The sequence below is a fragment of the Corvus moneduloides genome, chromosome 8 (assembly GCF_009650955.1).
Source record: "Corvus moneduloides isolate bCorMon1 chromosome 8, bCorMon1.pri, whole genome shotgun sequence".
Lineage (NCBI taxonomy): Eukaryota > Metazoa > Chordata > Aves > Passeriformes > Corvidae > Corvus > Corvus moneduloides.
The window spans coordinates 14,624,208-14,642,650 of record NC_045483.1 but is presented as its reverse complement, the minus strand read 5'-3'; the positions used below and the strand labels follow the sequence as shown (position 1 = coordinate 14,642,650).

General features: G+C 42.3%; 1 protein-coding gene across 3 annotated transcripts in view; it reads left to right on the top strand.

The window, feature by feature from the left end:
* ENTPD1 (ectonucleoside triphosphate diphosphohydrolase 1) overlaps positions 1-18,443 on the top strand; it is a 54,521-nt gene that overhangs the window by 6,086 nt on the left and 29,992 nt on the right. The window contains exon 1 of one of the 3 annotated variants that reach the window (XM_032116181.1): positions 15,491-15,581. The exons of 1 other annotated variant lie outside the window; for it this stretch is intronic. In XM_032116181.1, the coding sequence (XP_031972072.1) occupies positions 15,506-15,581 (76 nt within the window). In that variant the 5' untranslated portion in view covers positions 15,491-15,505. Of the gene's footprint in view, positions 1-15,490; positions 15,582-16,222; positions 16,326-18,443 lie in introns of those variants that run through there. One more of the 3 variants, XM_032116183.1, reaches the window with a different exon arrangement.

Genomic DNA, 18,443 nt, shown 5'->3' with positions numbered 1-18,443 from the left:
ATGCAATTACTACTCACTGAAAGCAAATTAAAATTCCTTTGCGCCTTCTCTTTTGGAATGGGTTTGTGTTGAGGACGATACTTTGTTCCTGCAGAGGGTGGCAGTGCGGTACCATCCTCGAACTCCGGGAACCCCTCTGCTGCTCCAGCAGCCTCCTGACTTTGGAGGGCAAACGTGCATCGTCCTGCACTGTCCCAGCCCGGGACCGGGGCTCTCTCTCCTTGCAGACCGATGTAAGAAGGCCTGACGCAGGTGAGGTGCATGCAGCAGGATCTGTAAATCACCATTTAAAAAAAAAAAGTTTTTAACGAAACATTGGCCAAGGCAGATAGTGGGGGCATTTTCATTACCAGAATGGTCATTCCCACCCCAGAAAAATATCGGCTGTGTTCGTTTTTAAAGAAAGTGCCTTTCCTGTGGAGCTGGTGGAAAGAAGGGTGTTGCTGACTCGGTAGCCGTGAGCAGCTGGAGGGCAGCGTGCTGGCACACGTACCCTGCTCAGGTGATGTGCACAGCTCATACCAACCACCACACCTTTGTTTAAAATGGTTGATTCACCTGCAGGAGTGGGACAGATGACAAGATACTGAAGTCAAGTTGTTTAGTAACTATGGCCTGATGTTGAAAGTATGCAGGGCAATGTAGACCTCGAGTCTTTGCCCACGGTATTGAGTGTTGATGTTACAGTGCTACAGGTGTAAAGGCTTGCTTCAGGCAGCAGCTTTATGCAGCTACAAGTATTTCCTTGTCTTTCGGTGTCTCTTTTCTAATCAGATCTCTGTACTGCATAAATAATCCTGCTTGTTAGAATGTTGCTGAGCGTTCAGGCAGTTCAGAGTGACATTTCTATCTTTGTAAACACTATAGGAAACTCTGGCTTAGTTGGGCTGTACAAGCAGTTAATATGTTGCTAAAACTTTAACTTAGGTTAATTTAACCTGAATTAATTTAACCTCTTTCTGCCTGTAATAGTGAAAAGATTGCCTAAGTGTGAAGAAAATTAATTCTGTTACTTACATTTTAGTGTCATGTGTAATAAAACTACTTATTACAGAAACTCCACCACAAAATTACCTTTATTTCAGAGTAATTTATTTCCATGATACCAACTTTGATGTAATAAAATTGGGTTCTTTTCTAAATATTCTTGTGAGACTTCATAGGGAATGAAATAGTGCATTTGCACTGGTTTATTTTGAAAATAATTTGAGACAATTATTAATATTGGGAATAGGGAAATTAGTATAATTAACAGCAGTAGGGAAAATATGATACAGTGAATATTCAGGTCTTTGTACAGGTCACTATCTTCAGTGATTTAATGTAAGTGAAAATTCAAAGTACCAGAACTGCAGACTAAAAATACACCAAGAACTTTAACCCCTGCAAAGAAACTTCCTCATGAAAGTCAGGGGAGCTGTTTATTTGCTCAAATACTGTTAATTAAACATTAATTGAATTTTAAGCAGCTACTGTTAAATCTTAAACAGATACTTGCTTCATGTTGCATACATTGTTCAAGACTTTTGCCAAACTGGTATAGATTTGTAACTGTGATTAAAAAAACCCACAAAATATTAATTAAATTAAAACATAGGAGCAGTACTTTGCTGCTATATGTCAGGGTAGGCTTGGCATACTGGCAGTAAAAAGGAAAGCCCTGTAGTTTGTGTAGCAAATATCTTCAGAAGCCAAAGGGAACAGACTGGGAATAAAAAATGAGGGTTAAAAAAAATTTGCATGTAATTAATTTTTGTTTATAATGTTAGCCTTGAACCAAGTCTTTAGTAATACTTCTACATTTGTGCACTACATAAGCAAAGTGTTGCATGTGACAATGCTGTTTATGCTGACCAGGTCATATTTAAATGCTGGAATTATTAATATATCACACATGGGTAAGGGACTGAAGATCTCAAAGCCTTCTTGTCATGGTAGTGGCAGAGTTGTGCCCAGTGCTGCCATACTGGCCAGCTCTCTGCTGGAAGTGGGAAGGTTCCTAGCACACCAGGAAGAAGTGTACTAGTTTGAAAACAAACCAGTGGGAGGCACCAAGTCAGAATAACAATTTAATGGGGAAATTAAAGAAAAGGAAAAACTAAAACACTGGTTCAAACTGACAGAGTCAAGATACAACCTGACACCCTGTTAGTCAGGGTGGTGATAGCAGTCTGGTAGAATGGTGGCTGCAGTCCTCCTGAAGCGGTGATCCTGTAGAAAAAGGGGCTGCTCTTCCTCAGAGGGTCCAGTGGTGGCTGTGTATCTCCTGTCCTCTGGAAATCCAGTGGAAGGGTTGTCTCTGGTGTTCAGCATCTCAGATTATATCCACGATGGGATGCTTGGTTCCTCCCTCTGGGTGGAGCATCTCACAGTGGGGTAATGAGTCATGAGGCCAAGTGTTGATGAGGCTCATTAACAGAAGATAGTCCGGAGGGAGTTATCTATGAGTCATGTGGCAAGGCATTGATGGGCCATTAACAGAAGATAGTCTGGGGGGAGGAGGCAAGGAAACACTGCCCCACCTGATTTCAAAGCTCATGAGGATGGTAATAGAATACACTGCAACCCAGGACAACAAGTTTATAAAATTACTTGATAGAGCAAGTGTTTTAATAAACCTCACATTGTTTAAACTAATGTACTGGTGAAATAGTTTTTTTACTACATCTCTGGCTGGCCAGTTCTAACCTACATCAAGCGATGTACGTCAGTGCAGGTTATTGGAGTGAACTAGACTGAAGCAGCAGCAGAGCCAGAGTGTTTCCAGAGCTCCTACAGGACCAGTGTTAACTCAGAAAATGCATATTCAGGGCAGGAGCGTCATGTCCTCCCTGAGGTTGCTGCGGTGGCCAGCATGGAGGAAGCTCTGCTGCTTTGCCATGGGACTTACAGCAAGAGCTCCTCAGACAGTGTTTACACATCAAAACACCTAGGAAATACTTACATGGGACAGTTGTTTTGGAAGCAGGCAATGGCACAAACTAAGACAATGTCTGGACAGACCTCTCCATGCCTTTCTGACAATTTGCACTGCTTGCTTGGCTGGCGGTGTGCAGCCTGCAGGGCAGCCGTCAGCCCTGAAGGGTTTTGCAGCATGGAGATGCCCAAGGACATGGGCCAAACTGCTCCTAGGATGCTTTAAGGTCTTCCAAGCCTGGGATGCACCACACTGCAGTGAAACAGTGAACCGGCACTGTCTGTTACCCTCCAGATCTCCCTGACCAAGGATGAGGCCTGACGGGAGCCATCTGTTTGTGAGGGGCATGGGAGCCACACAGCCCTCACTGTCCTCGCCAGCACAGCTCAGACCAGTGCATTGCAGAGTCACAGCTCTTTAAGTGTACCTGCTCAGCCCCTGCAGGGTCTGGTCTCTGAGTTTCTCCCATGAGTGATTTAAATTCCAATGGGACACTTCTTTCTTTCCAAGTAACTGCAAAAATAATACTCATATATCACAGTATTCCACTGCACCAAATGGGCCAGGCCTTTTCTTGTATCTATTTATCTTTTCTGCAGAGAAAATAAAAAAGGTCTATATACACGCTGAATTAGAAGACTAAAGAAAGAGGCAATCAAAAATCCAGCTTAATCCTGGTTGGTTTGGGGGAGTTTTTTGCTACAGCTAGGAATCTTGATTACAGCAGGGATTTTTCATTTCGTTTTTTTATAGTTTACACAAATGATCCCTTAATGAATCTCACAGCTTCTAAATGCTTGTTTCAGCAGTAATCTGGGCACAGCTGCCTAGTCTCCAGTGGCCAAGTGGCAGCACAGTTGATGCAGCACCCTAACATAGTGGCACTCACAGAGGTGGCTGGGCTGCCATTTGTTTTGAGTTTCCAGTTCCAGCCTGAATGACCAGTATTATTTTATCCTTGTGCTGAATCTTGGCTGGAGTCCTAAATCACTCTTGAACTCAGTCTTTTTGAATGTCAGTTGAGGGCATTAAGATCAGGACTTGGGGAGCAGTCCTTGTGGGATGGCTTTGACTGGTTAGCATCGGGAGTTGGTGTTGCAAGACTTTTGTTCCTTCCCTTATCCTTGCCTTTTTTTTTTTTTTTTGTAGTCATGCAGCAGTTTCTTAGAGTGTAAGGTAGGCTTATCTATTTCTTTATTGAAAGGGTAATTGAGGTTAAGGAAGATGGTTTATTCAAGAATAGCTTGGCTGATGGATTCATGAGGATGCTGAAGGTACAGAAGATTACCTGGAAAGGGGTAATGAAATGAGGTCAAGAAAGTAAAGGAATAATGAGCAGAACTGGGTGAGTGTGGGGAGGTGATATTAATTACTGGGGAGGGCACTTGTCCTTCCCCCCTATACATTAATGGTAAGGTTAAGTTGCCTTCATTAAATCAAACTTAAGGCATGGACCATAAATATCCAACTTCCACTAGAAAGATGAAAACTACCTGGAAAATCCTGGTGGACTTATCGTTTATTGGGAGACTTGTACAGATGTAGGTTTAAACAAATGATTTTAATGTAAGTACTGCATTCCTGCATTTTGCTCTTCCTGTACCCCAGAGAGTAAGCTGGATATAGAATTAATATGTGGAACTTTTGGATTCATACCTTGGGGCGGAAAAAAAAGGGTGACGTAAAAAATAGGGGGGGAAAATCAACAGCTGCAACTGTAATTGTCATTAATTGTCAATTAATAAAGAATTAATTACTAATGAGGATATGAACAATATTCTGTAGCTTAAATGAGCACAGTTATTAAAATGCACTCAAATAATCTAAAACCTAAAGATTTTAAGTATCATCTTTCTGAAAGTAACAAATCAAAGTGGCTATTATTTTTTATTGTAAATCTTGCTATATAAAAAATGCAGGCAAACAATATTTTCATAAATGGGTGCATTATGCAGTAGATCTTCATCTTGTCATAGCTGTCCATTGCTGTTACCTTTATTATGTTCCAAAAAATAAGTATATTAAATATCTGCAGGACATTTGCCAGGTCTCTGTTATTGGCAGTAATTCAGAGCAGCGATGACAGACTACTACATAAATTATGCAACTCTGGTACACAGTATATGCTGTCAAATTTAACTTAGTCTTTTAGACTACATCTGGAAACAATTTAAAGGAATCTCATTGCTGTTTTTCTAAAGTAAAACAAGTCTTTGTGCTTTAAACTTAGTTTAGCAGCATTTCATTCACAATTTCTTAGGCATAAAAGCACACCAATGGTAAGAAATAGAAGATGCCAAAATCCTCTCCAGAGTAAAGAGACAGATTAAGACTTCAGGTGAAAAAGCCTGATGTAAAAATATGAAAGGAGAAAATATTTTTTAGGAGAAAAGGACTACTAGGAAATGAGAGAAGAGAGCACTTAAAAGAGAGCAACCAATAGACGGGGAAGGGTGCAAAGGAAAGTGAAACATTAAAAGATCAAAGAAAAAATCTTGCTGAGGTGGGAGCTGAAAGATGGGAATGGGAACTATGCAAAAAAATACTAACAGCCTGAGGTTGGCAGTGTTTGTGTTTGTACATGCTCATGTAGCCCACCGAGGCCCCCACCCCCTCCTGAAATTCCAGGAGCTTGAATTTTAAGAAAAAGGTTACTCTGGGAAAATGCATTTTGCTATTTCATACTGCTAGGCAGGCCTGTGTCACAGCGGTAGGTAATGCTTTTCCCTGAATTCCAGACTGTTCTTTGAAACAGAATATAAAAAAAAATAGTAATAATGAAAAGCACTCTGAGCAAAAGAGAAGCAGAATAGACTGGGGCTAATCTGCCAGCACTCAGAGGAAAAAACATTTTTCCCTAGCACAAAGAACCCTATTGTTCCCATGTTAAGTATTTAATTTTGCCTGCATTTAAACCAAGCTGTCTTAAAGTCTGTTTTCTTACGATGGGGAAGCATGTGCCAGTTACTGCAGCAGCGTTCAGTGGCTCCAGAGAGGAGCTGACCTCTGTGTTTTCCAGGGCTGTTCAATTTTTCTCAGCCTGATTAAATTGATTTTTGGTAGAGGAGAGTGTGACCTGCCCTTTATGGCTAGGAATTCTCACCACCTGTTCAGCACATAAAAGTTACATGAGGGAAAGAAGCCTGTGAGAAATCTGAGCACTTTGGGAAATGTTGGGTATAATGACTGATACCCACATATGTCCTTCTGGTAAATATTATTAATGAACCTTCAGCACACACACGCTTACATAGAGGCTTTGTCACTGTGCTGAAACACAAATTTTCATTTGTTCTGAGCTAGGAAATTTTTGTGCACATTCTTCACATAGCTAACAGAAGTCAGGCACGTATTACTGTGCAGTGCCTTTCCCTGGTAGGGTGTCAAGTCTGGGAGCATCTCTTTCAATATTAGAAGAATTTCTCCTTTATTTAGCAGAAATGAGGATGCTATTAATATAAGCAAGCTGTTATTAACAGATAGTTACTCACACAGTACTTTCAATTATTTCCTCCTACAGTCACACTCGTTACCCAGTGAGGAGCTGGAGAGGGTTGTCATGCTACTGTGTTTGCTTGGGCAGTTTGGCATGTTCATAAGAGCAGAAATGAAGAGAGGAGCATGGGGGGACTGTCACTACACGAACATATTTTTAACAGGACCAAATAATGTGATTGTTGTTGCCATAGCACTCTCGCACAGCACTTCTGCCTGTGGCTACAGCCTGAGGACTTGAAGTTATGAGGAGCATACAAAAAAAGCCATGGCAGCCAGAGAAATTACTTCAATTGTCTTCAAGTTAAGGTCACCGCTTGGAACTTCTGCTCTCAGTATTGTAAATTATTTAAGGCAGTGAACTTTGCCTTGAAAGCAAGTGAAAAGCTCTGTTTTTACTGAGCCAAACTCAGTTTGCAAGGATGGTATGCTTAAAGTTCCTGTACATCTTTGCATGTCCTTGTAATTGCTTTGGTCATATGGAAAAAAAATTTGTGGGGAGAAAATTGTTCCAGACTACTATAGTTTAAAGGTATTTTAGTTTAGACCATAAGAGGATAAACATCTGAAATCTCCAAAGTGTACTGACCTGGTATATTTTTACTCTGTGCAGTATTGTTGCTTGGAGAAGTTCCTTGATGCTAAAAATAACGATTTCTATCACTGTTTTCTATCTCCAAGGTTACTAAATCTTTTTAACCTGAGCATAATTAAGATTATACCTACAAAATATATTTTTAGCCTGTTAGATTTTCTGTGGTGTAATGTTCTAGTAGACACAGCTGAGTTAGAGGAAGTCTGCTCCACAGGAGAGAGAACAGTAGAAGTGAAATCAGTAGTTTCTACAGGCAGTTGTTCTTTCTGTAGCTTTTTGCATGGTTAATGACTCACAGGTCTTTAAAGACCAGCAACCAATTTAGAGAAAGAAACTTCATGTAAGCCCTTAAGAAATTTGAACTCTGTACTAGGATGTTTGAAATATGACATGTTCGAATGGGTTTGAAACTAGAACTATTCACTGAGTTCACTTTTTTGTTCTATTTTCTTGCTCCAGTGTCTTTTGAGAAAGAGACTGAAAAGGGAAAAAGTGAATTGAACATATCTGCCAGTTAGTTTGGATAATTTCAGAGGGCTAAAAGCTTCTCTTTTTTTGTTCTGCATGCTGTACTTCAAGTAAGTAATGGATTGGTGACATGAACACCTGCTGAAAGCTTGTGATCCACACAACAGAACCGCTCTCCTAAAAGCCTGACAGCCATCCTGCAGAGTATTTAAATGAATATCTGCTCACAAATGACAGCCTTTGACTGTGGATAGCTATCCATTCCTCACAGGGCCTTGTTGGGCACAGCGGGACTGGAGCTCCAAGGGCTAAGCCGGAGAGCTCTGGCACAGAATCCTTTCCCAAGCCAGGCTGGTCCTGCTGCTGCTCCACCATCCCTCCCCACCTGAGCGTCACCCAAGGCTGTATACAACTTTTTGCTTCATTAATGCAATTGCTGTCATACAATGAAATCTCTGTGGGAAATATCACCAGCAGAACCTCAGTGGGTGGATAAATCCTTATTCCAAGTGTGGCAAGCACACGTGGAAAGGGTAGCACCTTAAAAATAATAAGATTTTTTCTGCAATGGGAACTGATTTCAGAGCCTGCTGATTTGTAACTGAGATATTTAGGGTATTTCATTTGTGATTTTAAAAAAAAAAAAAAGCACTGTGCCAGAAAGTGTGTTGTGCAAAATCTTTGGAAATGTGACAGTTTCCTTGGAAAAGAAACTTCTGTGAAGGAATTCCTTAAAAAGACAGTCAAGCATATTTGTCTAGTCCTTCATGAATCTTTTCAGTGGGGAATATTTTTTCAGACCTAAATCTTTCCTTTGTAGGAAAACGTATCATAGGTATTCCTGTGAATACCTATTCATATCATTTGGTTCCCTTTGTAACTTTCTTTTTTCCAAAGGATGCTTGGGAGAAATACTGGCATAACCCTTTCACACATACTAAAATAATTCTGAAAAATACTGAAATATCTTTTGTAGGAAATAGCTTGCTAAATGGAGAATTGAGTTAATAGAATTTATTTTATTGGTGCTGTCAGGTCAGTTAGTGATTTAATGACAGAATGAGAGGAACAGGGATATTTAACTTCATAAAAAATGTTTTCAACTTGAAAAGACTCAGCCATCTGATGATGCTGAGAGATGTAGAAAGGCTATTTCTAGAACCAAGACTGTTGAACAAGAATATACTTACACATTTAAGTAGGTGAAGACACTGCTGAGTTTATATGGGGAAAATACTGACAATACAAATGACAGTTTAAACTGGATGCCAAGTTGGAGATGTGTTCATGGGAAAAGTGGATGAAGGATGCTTCCTGCATGCTGAATGATTTAAGCACACATTTTGGTGCCCAGAACAGCTCAAGGGGAAAATGTGCTTTGAAACGATCAATGTATATTTAGTAAGGAGGCAGATCTGTGAGTACGACACAGTGTTGTAGTTAATAACTTGTAGTCAGTGGTGGGAAAAGGGAAAACCACTAAGGGAAATAGAAGGATTGGAAAGCCATTTATATCATGTAGTCAATATATATGAATTTATGGATCTCAAACCAAACCTCCTTTATAAATACATGCACAAACACTATATTTCATAAAGTAAGTCTCTCAATTTAGAATTGAGCATGAAGCTTGACACAACCGGAACTGATCAATCTTAACCTTTTTCCCAAAATTTAGAAATCAATGCAAAGACTAAAAAATAAATAATTGCTTTCTTTAAACATATAATTGCTTATTGTTGTCAGCTAATTCAAAGAGAATTGAAATGGGATGAAGACTTTATATAAAGCAAAAGTACTAGAATCTGTGGAAGTAATAATTATCAATCTCTCGTGAACTTGAGGTATATTATTTCCTAAAATTTGGGACTTCAAGGGAGTCTCCTTTCTCAGTCTCTTGAAGGGCAAAATTAAAGAGCAGGAAACCTCTCAGACACTAAATAAAGATGACCACAATGAAATGCATGTAAAACGAAGTCATGTAAAATGCACATAAACCCACAGGGAGAAAAATCTGGTAGTGAGAATCCAAAAGCAAGTGTGAAAATATCCAAGAGCTCACATCTCTATAGATAGTTCTCCATGGCGCTCACGGACATGCGTAAGCCTGGCACGGGCACACGGAGAAGTGAGGTGGGATGTAAGGAGGGCAGCAGGTTTTTACAGTTGTGAAGATTTTGATAAAGGAGAGTAAATAACCAATTTAATTATCTTCCAAAGCAAAGCTTACATTTGAGGCTTTCTTAGAAGGGAGAACATTTTATGCTTCTAGAACACAGGAAAGCAGGTGGGTGATTTATCATGGGTTTATTTATGGCTGTGGTTAACAAACAAATGCAAATCAGAGATGATTGGGGATTTTAAGATTTCTCCCTTTTTGCCACTGTCTTCAGATGGTCACTCTGGATGGACACAGTCAAATTCTCTTCTGCTATTAATTGAGTGACATCTGATGGACAATGCATCAACGTGCTGGTACTGGTTTCCTCTGTGGATGCTCACTTAATAAAGACCAAATCACTTAACAGAGGGTGAGTGGGTAGTCAGGCTGAATTCAGACATTTAAAAAGCATTTATTTTAAAGTTATTCCTTTTCATTTTATGTATGTTTTCCACATTATGTCTACTTTTATTCTTTTGAAGAAATATTAAGATTGGGTGACAATCTGGTCTAAATATGTACAGTTTGGAACTGTATATATATTTGGAAATATCTGCTTTGAGGTGGTTTGTCTATTTATTTTTGCCTTAGCTACCAAGGTGCTGCATGATAAATTCAGATTTGACAAAAAAATATTAACTTTGGTCATAAAAACATGGAGATTAGCTGGTAATAAAATGGTCTCCTTTCTTCAATCTTAACGCAGCAGTTATTCAAGGCCCATATGCATGCTGCTAATTCACATTTCCTCATTTTCTTTCTGTAATTTACTAAGTTTGGGAGGTACTCTGCCTGTTAGATGGGGCAAATGGCACCCACTATCTTCCCTTATTAATTCATTATATGGTTATCACTTGTTGTTCTGATACTCTCTATTTGTTTTTTATTGTTATATCCTTGTAGAACTTTGAGGATATTTTTTCTGTGTTTTCCTTCACTTTTAGTTTATTCTACTGGAGTACCTTTCCGTAAACCCCACCTACTTCTTTTTATAGAGCTCATTTCTCTTCTTGATATTGGTGGCCCCATAATATTGAAAATCAGACTAAAGATGTTATTAGTTGCTCCTAAGGGCTTCTTGCCCTGAGAGCATCAGAAAGTTGGAAATTTTTGCTTCAGTGAGCCATTATTAGGGATTGTGTGCTGTTCCTGCCAGATAAAACACTAGGAAGATACTAAAAGATGCAAACTATAAGAATAAAAGATTAAAAGACTTGAAAATACCACTAGCATTTGTGTATTTGTGAAAAATCAATAATAATAGTTATGCCTAGCTCTGTTTGCAGTTGCTTAGAAGGAAAAACAAGAGCTTTGTTGCCAGCAGGGGAGCACCAATGTGCTGGATAAATATGATGACTAACGGTATGAGAAGCAGATTTTTGGGCCAGGGTGTTGCTTATGATTGGGACTGTGATGGTTTTGTTAAAATTACCAAGCAAATTGAAGACTCTAAATTTGGTTCATCATGTTTGCAGCTGACATGGCTGAATTACCCTGAAGTGCATGAAATAACCTGAGCAGAAAGAGCAACTGGTGTTTTGTTAAGCAGTTAATGAGCAGTGATATGTTCCTTTTCAGGACATACTTCTTTTTTTTACACTAAGTTGCAGAGCATATAAAGACCAATTGTTTTTACTTTTAATATGTTAATGTGTCTTTGTAAGGTTAAATAAAGTTAGTAATATAATCTTTAATGATATTATGAGGCACTCATATTGAAAGTGTGTTGAACCTATAGAATAAGGCACTGCAGGCATGTTAAAGTTTCACCTAATAGATAATTTGCTAATGAATATGTAAACTAGGTGGGCAGTTTAAGCTGTTTGAGAGTGGGTCTTTGGTCCTGCTCCTTTCAAACCACGTGTCAGTGCCCATCATTCATTCTGAGGCTGAGCATAGGAACTTGTCTGCACATTTTGATGAAGTTTTGTGCATTTTTAACAATAAGGATGTTAACTTATTTCATTTATTGTGCAAAACCACAATTTTTCTTCAATAGTTGAGACTGTATAGAAAAATAACCTAGCAGAATAACTAGAAAATTATTCACCTCTACAAAGTCCTGAGAACCCTTTTTTGCCAGTTTCAATGAGCATCATTACTTCTGTTATGAGTTTTGTAGAGATCATACAAACAGAGTTTAACTGTTGCTCTGCAGATGTCATCTGAGCACTGTTATCCCTATATCATGAAAATAATAAACAGAGCTAGGCAGATCTCCATGCAGGGATCAAGCCCACAACCTTAGAGCTTTTAGTACCATGCTCTAACCAGCTGAGCTAATCTCAAGGAGTGGAAGGTGATACACAGGTCTTGAGTGACAATGCCTGTGAATACTGGTATAAAGACAGCATGGGGACCTTCTCTGAAACGACAATTACAAATATTTAAACCAAGACAAGGAAGTACGAAGACAGAAAGGAACTTAAATCCTTTAAATAGATTTTGCATCTCAGGAGTTTAAGGCTAAAGAGTAATATTTGTCTGCAGCAAGATGAAGCTGAAGGTCAGTCATCTTTTTACCTAAACACCAAAAGCAGGTTAATTTTCTTTTTCCAAGAATTGGATTCTTAAAAAATAATGCTCAGTTCACTCAGACAAATACTGTATAGCTCATTGCTTGGTTGTCTGTTTCCTCAGGAGTCATCCAAGAGGTTTGCTTTACAGAAACAAAGTGCTTGGGCAATCTAAATTAAGCATTTGAACTTCAACTATTCAGAGGAACCCAGAGAGGTGGGGAGGACTTGGCCTACTGTGTTGTGAAAACTGTCAAGTCTGAGGTGACTGCAATGTGGGATGAGTGGGACAAGGAGCTGGGAGCTGTAAGAAAAAAATCTGGCACCATGAATGGTTTTGGTTGTCTTTTGTTAATGCCTGGCCCCTCTGCCTTTCTTTCCAGAAGGAAGTTGTCCTAATCTCTTGGATTAATGTCCCTTTGCAGACCATTCTGCTCCCTTGGTCCAGGCAATTTAACATGCTCACTGTTTTTCTGGAGACCTTCGTCATTTATCATGTTTCAGAGATGCTGGGGATGGAGGCCTGTGTACATTTGCTGTCCCTTTTCCCAGGGCTGACAGCTGCTCAGTGGTGACACAAGCCAGCACACTGGGACCAAGTGCCTGGGAAAGCCCAAGGACTGTTCAGCCTATCCCCCACTCAATGTTTGCACGAGTTTCTTGAAGCTGCCACTCCCCCTTGTTGCTTAAACATACAGAGTGATATGCTGTAAACTAAACACATACCCTCAGGCCCCTAAGCAAACACAGACTTCAATATTGTTGAGCTTGGTGATGGGATGGCCTGTTTCCATTTAAAATATTTCAGATTCTTTCATACCAGTTCTTCCTCTGAAAACAAGCTACTTGTGCTTCTAATGCCTATAGGTTTGTTTTCAGGCTCCCTGACTCTTTTTTCTGGATGTTTCTTTTACCCATCCCAAAGATGAGAGGTTCTGGCCCTGGATTCCAGCACTGCCATCTCAATCCCATCTCCTGTTTCCTGGAAATGAAGCTAACATGTCCCAGTGTTCACTCACTCTTGCTTCTTTCCTGAGTCCCAAAGTCAGCATACCTCATCTGCAAAATAGCAAATTCTAGATATCCAAGAAGTTGCATAATTTCAGCCACAAACCAACACACATACAACTTGTGCAAACTTAGAGCAAAATGACTGTACATAAGTTCTTACTATGGCTAGGAAGAAGTATTTTGTTCTTTCAAATTTGCTCAGGATGCTCAGTTTTGTCCTGGGAGTAGAAAAGTGGGGTTTTTTGCTATTCTTACCCACTGTTCAAGATGTGGGGAAACTACATCCTGAGCTCTCTGGTTTCCTCTTTTTATTTGTGCTTCAAGCTTCCTCCTCAGCTGTCTGGAGCCTTATCTAAGTACAAATGCTGGCCTCTAGGGCCGCTCTCTTTTTTCCTCATTTTTTTTTCTTATGGAAATGACCGTGACACAGAATCTGCTGTTGCCTTCTGCTGGTTTGTGTATTGCAGGCAGAGGTTTGCCCGAAGGCAGGAGGATCAGCAGACAGAACCAAAATGCTCTAGCAAATGTCGATCTGACCCTCTGTGGAAGGGGAACTTGGCATTTCTTACCACATAAGGCTGAAACGTCCACTCCTTCCCTTAGGCTGTGACAGAGGATGGGGAAAGTGTTTCCTCACTGTGTCTTTCACTGAAACAGAACAGCTGCAGAATAGTGTGTAATACCACCATCCCCTGATCTTGGAGCTGTGGAATACTACTCACAGGTGTATCAGTCCATCACTTCAAGTAGATCATCCTCAACATAGAAATCTGTTCCCTGTGGCTCTGTGAATGACCTGGATATTTTTAGGTGTAGTAGACCATCACTGTTCACAGCAATCCTTCCCCATGGGGCCTTCATGTTCCAGGTAACAACTTCCTCTTGTGTGAAAACACTGCTGTGTGTTTCATGGTCATTGACTGATAATGTGTCATCCTTCCCCATAAAAGTTTCCTCTGTCTCAGTTTGAAACTGAACCTTCCCAGGAAAAAAAATAACAAACACAAAACCTGTCACTGGCAGACTAGTGTAAAAAAGCTTATTGTGGTTTGTCAGGTACATGCACAATTTTAAAGGACTTGAAATACACGGGTCTGGGCATCCTAAGAGGTGTTCAACATGGTGTGATGTCATGTCTATTTTTCTCTGAGGGGAGCTTGTGTATATCTTCCACTTGTTAAATTTGGACTTCTCAGCCCATAGGTGAGCTCAGCTGACCGAGTTTATTGAATTTCTACCTGTAGAGACAGTGAGTCTAAGCACAGTATTTGCAAAATCAGTTCTAAATTCTGACTATTTTTAAAAACTACTGCTTGGTTGAGTTTAATTTATCCAACGTGTGGCATTTTTGTATATATTTGCTTTATTTCCCGTTATTATACTCTACCAACAAATATTCTTTACAGAAGTAAGTGTGTAAGCTGGTACATAAGCACTCATACTTCTAGTAGATGTTTTTTTAAGTATTTCTTGGTGATACATCTGTGCAGTTGATATTACAGTGAATACTTTAAAATTTGCATTTATTAACTAAGCATTGCATCAGCTACTCCTATTTCTTACAAAAACTGATGTGCAAGGTGACCAACAAAATTACTTCTGCCATGCCATGCTAAACCATCTAAAAATGTTGCTGTCTTATCTCTGGAAGATCAGTTCTCTCTTGCACTTCCCAGGCCAATTTTTCTCATTAAGATGACAAACACTCAAAGTCTACCTTCATCTCCTGAAACATTCCTCCTTGAGCTTTTGAACCAAAACTGACAGAAATTCACAAAGAATCTAATCACTAAAACCTAAGTTATGTATATTGTTTTATTTTGTTGGTCCCTATTTTCCTGTTCCCAGGAAGATGATAAATGGGAGTGTTGTCTTACCAGATGGAGTAATACAGGCCAGGTAAATACTTGTGAAGGAGAAAGAACAGGTCATTGTTTGTGATGGGCTGCAGTAATGGAAGGGATTTGAAATCCCATGTTCAGATGGGGTTCTCCAGGCCCTAGCATCAGGATCCTGCTTTTCCTGTCTCTCCTTGGGGCAAGAACTCTGGAAGCTGGTGGTAGGCACAGAGCTGGATGGTGTCCAGTCACAGAGAGAAAGTAGAAGTGGCAGCTCTGAGAGGGGAGCAGGTTCTGGCACAGGCAGAGTGGCTGGCTGCAGGTACTGGTGGCCTGTGCTCCAGTGACTTCTCCCCCTGGGTGACCAGCAGGGAAGATGCTGAGACGCTGGTGCCCACTGCTCTGAAAAGAAAGTGAAAGAGCCAGGGTGGTTCACAACTTCCTTTGCAGTGGGAGGCTGACAGCTCTGTAGGCAGTAGTGTGGAGACACTTGTGGTTCCTGGCATGGGACTGAGTGTCATAAGCTATGAAGAAAAGTTGCTGAGACTCCTCCAGCACTACCCAGTATTTCTTATTTGTGGTGAGTCAGGGATAAAAAGTGGTGGAGGGTGGGATCCCTTCAGGCCTTCCAGGGAAGAAGTCTAAAATTGGCTCTTTCATGAAGTTCCCCAGGAGATGTAGCCAGAGGTGTGAGTTCATTCCATGGGACAGGTAGGTGCAGGAAATTTTCAGCAGTTATTGCAACTTTGTCTCCTTTCATGATTGGGTTGAGTTTTTTCCTGCGGGCTGGACCTCATCTAGAAACAAGAAAGGACATCTCTTCTCTGGACACTTTTGTGTACCTCGCTGGTGTGGAGGGTATCTGTGCAGTCTCATGCGACTGAAGAAAAAGCAAACAAAAACCGCAAAAAACCCCTACACTAACAAAATGCTTTCTCTCTGTAGCCACTATGCCGTTCTGCCCCCCGAGCCAGGGATGCAGTCCTGCTCCAGAGCACCGCTTCCCTCGGGTAGCCCCGGGCACGCACCGCAGCCCCCGGCCGTGCGGGACCCTCCGGCCCGGTGGAGAAGTCCGAGGTGCTGGTAACGTGGCAGCTCTGAGGCGATCCGTGTTCAGAGAAAAACAGGAGGTCAGCCTGCAAGTTGCACGAATTGAGTCATGTAGAGTTAAACTAACCCCTCCCACAGCCATGGACCACTAAAGCGCCGATTTTCATGAGCACCTCTCACTAAGGCAGCTCGGAACCGGCAGAGGCTGAGAGAGGAAGGAGGGGGGAGCGCGGGAGGAGGGAGCGAGCACCGGCAGTGATGGACGAGCCAAAGGGTAAGGACAGAAGCGAGCGGCCGCTCTCCGCAGGCAGCCCTTACCCCCGCCGAGGGGCGCGGGGCTCGGCGGGGAGCCCCCGGGGTGGCGGCATCCCGCGGCCGGCGCTCCGGGGAGTCTGTGCATATTCATGAGGATCTCCTTCGGGATGTGCCAGTCAGGCGGGAGCTGCGGCTGCGGCATCCCCGGGCGGCGCGTCCCTCCCTCCGCGCCCGCGGAGCGCTGCCGGCGGTGGGCGAGGGCTCCGCGGCGGGGGCTCGCCGGGGTGGGCACAGCCTTGCCGCAGTCCGCCCCCGGCTGACATCATCTTCCAGCGCTTGGACTGCTGGTCGCTCCTGAAGGGACAATGCCGAGTTGTGACCGGGGAGCCCGGGCGGGGGGCCGCGGCTGCTCGGGGGGAGCCGGCGGCGGCCGCGGGCTGGCGGTCCCCGGGCGGTGCAGCCGGGCGGGCGGGAGCGGGGGCTCCGCGCCGGCGGCTGCCAGAAGTTTGTCCGCGTCAGTGCGAGGGATTCCCTCCCCGCCGCGGGCAGGAGCCGGCGGCGAGTCCCGACTGCCGCCCGCGCTGTCCCCGGGGCCGGCGCCGCGCTCCAGGGGCGAAAGGGGCGGGGAGGGGAGAGCGAAAACTCAGTGGAAGTGTTGGCTATTAGGAGACCTCGGTGGGAAACGAGAGCTCTGAGGCTGGAAGCAGGGCGGTGCTGGGTGCGAGGGGCTCTCGGTTCACAGGCTCGTCAGAGGAGGATTCCCCACTCGGCAGCCTGGCAGCCCTCTGGCCTTAACTGCGCTCCTGAGGATGGGGCAGGGACCCAGCAGTAGCTGCAGATTCTTATTGCACCGTGATTTTTCTACAAGATAAGTGTCTTGTACTTGGCTTTGCCTTTTATAATCAGCTGACACGGTGCACGTAGCAGCACTAGTCACAACGTTTGGCAGAAACATTTCCTAGTTTAGTATCAGCTTTTTTCTATCTGGGTGCTTTACCCTCTGTTTACAGCTCCTTCTGCAACCCGGTCCGTCTTTCCGTACTGCTGACAGCACTGCGCTCTGTGCGGGGCTTTCAAACACAAAGCAGGAACTCGGGCAAGTACGCAAGAGGCAGTAAACAGGGAAGATATTTGGGCAGATAGTTTCTTGTTCAGCACCAGGTGGAAGTCGCTCATTTATCATTGTTATGACAACGGGGAAACAAAGTGTGATTTATTTTTTCCCCCTAGAATAAACAAAATGGTAAACTAGACCTTTGCAACGTTTTATCTTCATAGAATATAATAAATGGCATTTGAGGGGAAGAAGCATTTTCTCAGTCTGACGTACATCAAAATTTAAAGCAAAGACTGGCAGAAGGAGAAGGTTAGCTCATTAGTTTATGCAGTCATGAGTGAAGCTGGAAATATTTGGAGATAATTTTCCTCTACTGAGAAGGGAGATAAGAATAGCTTCGAAACCAGTCTTTTAAAACTTTGATTCCAAAAATGAAATATAATGCTTTAACAGAGATGTCTTTTCTAGTGAGTGAGTAATCACGGGAAAGAAACTTGGATAATGAGAACTGATTTAGGAAAAACGACCAAGTAAGCCTTCTTTTAGAAAATGGAATTTTAAAGAGACAGAAGGAAAGTAAAGGAAACTGACAGTACTCAAGCCGATTGCAGATGAGGCAATGATGGTGCCAGAACGGGCCAACCTGCAGAGTGTGCAAGTCTTGCAAGACCCTAAAGAAATAGCATTTCATGTGTGTGGGAAAAGAAAACAGCACACAGTGTTTCTGAGAATGCCTCTAGCAGTATCTCTGCAAGAGGCAGCAGTCAATGGGCCCAACACGGGGCAGTCTGGGACAGGAGGCATCTATCAGGGAGTAGGAAGGTTCCACCTTGAAAGGAGGCACGAATGTACACCAAGGGCAGGTCCTTTCATCAGAAAGGAATTATTAGGAAGTGTTTCAGTAAGACAGCTGTTTCCTATAAGCCTTGTCCACAGGGACTCTAATAAATGCGTTTGGAACATTAGTCTTTGGTTTTCGAAAGCCTGTTCTTGAATACTGGTACTGTCAACTCTGCTTTGAAATTTGGATCAAAATGCTAACATGGCCAAGAAAGAAATTCTGTTTGGGATGCTACAGAG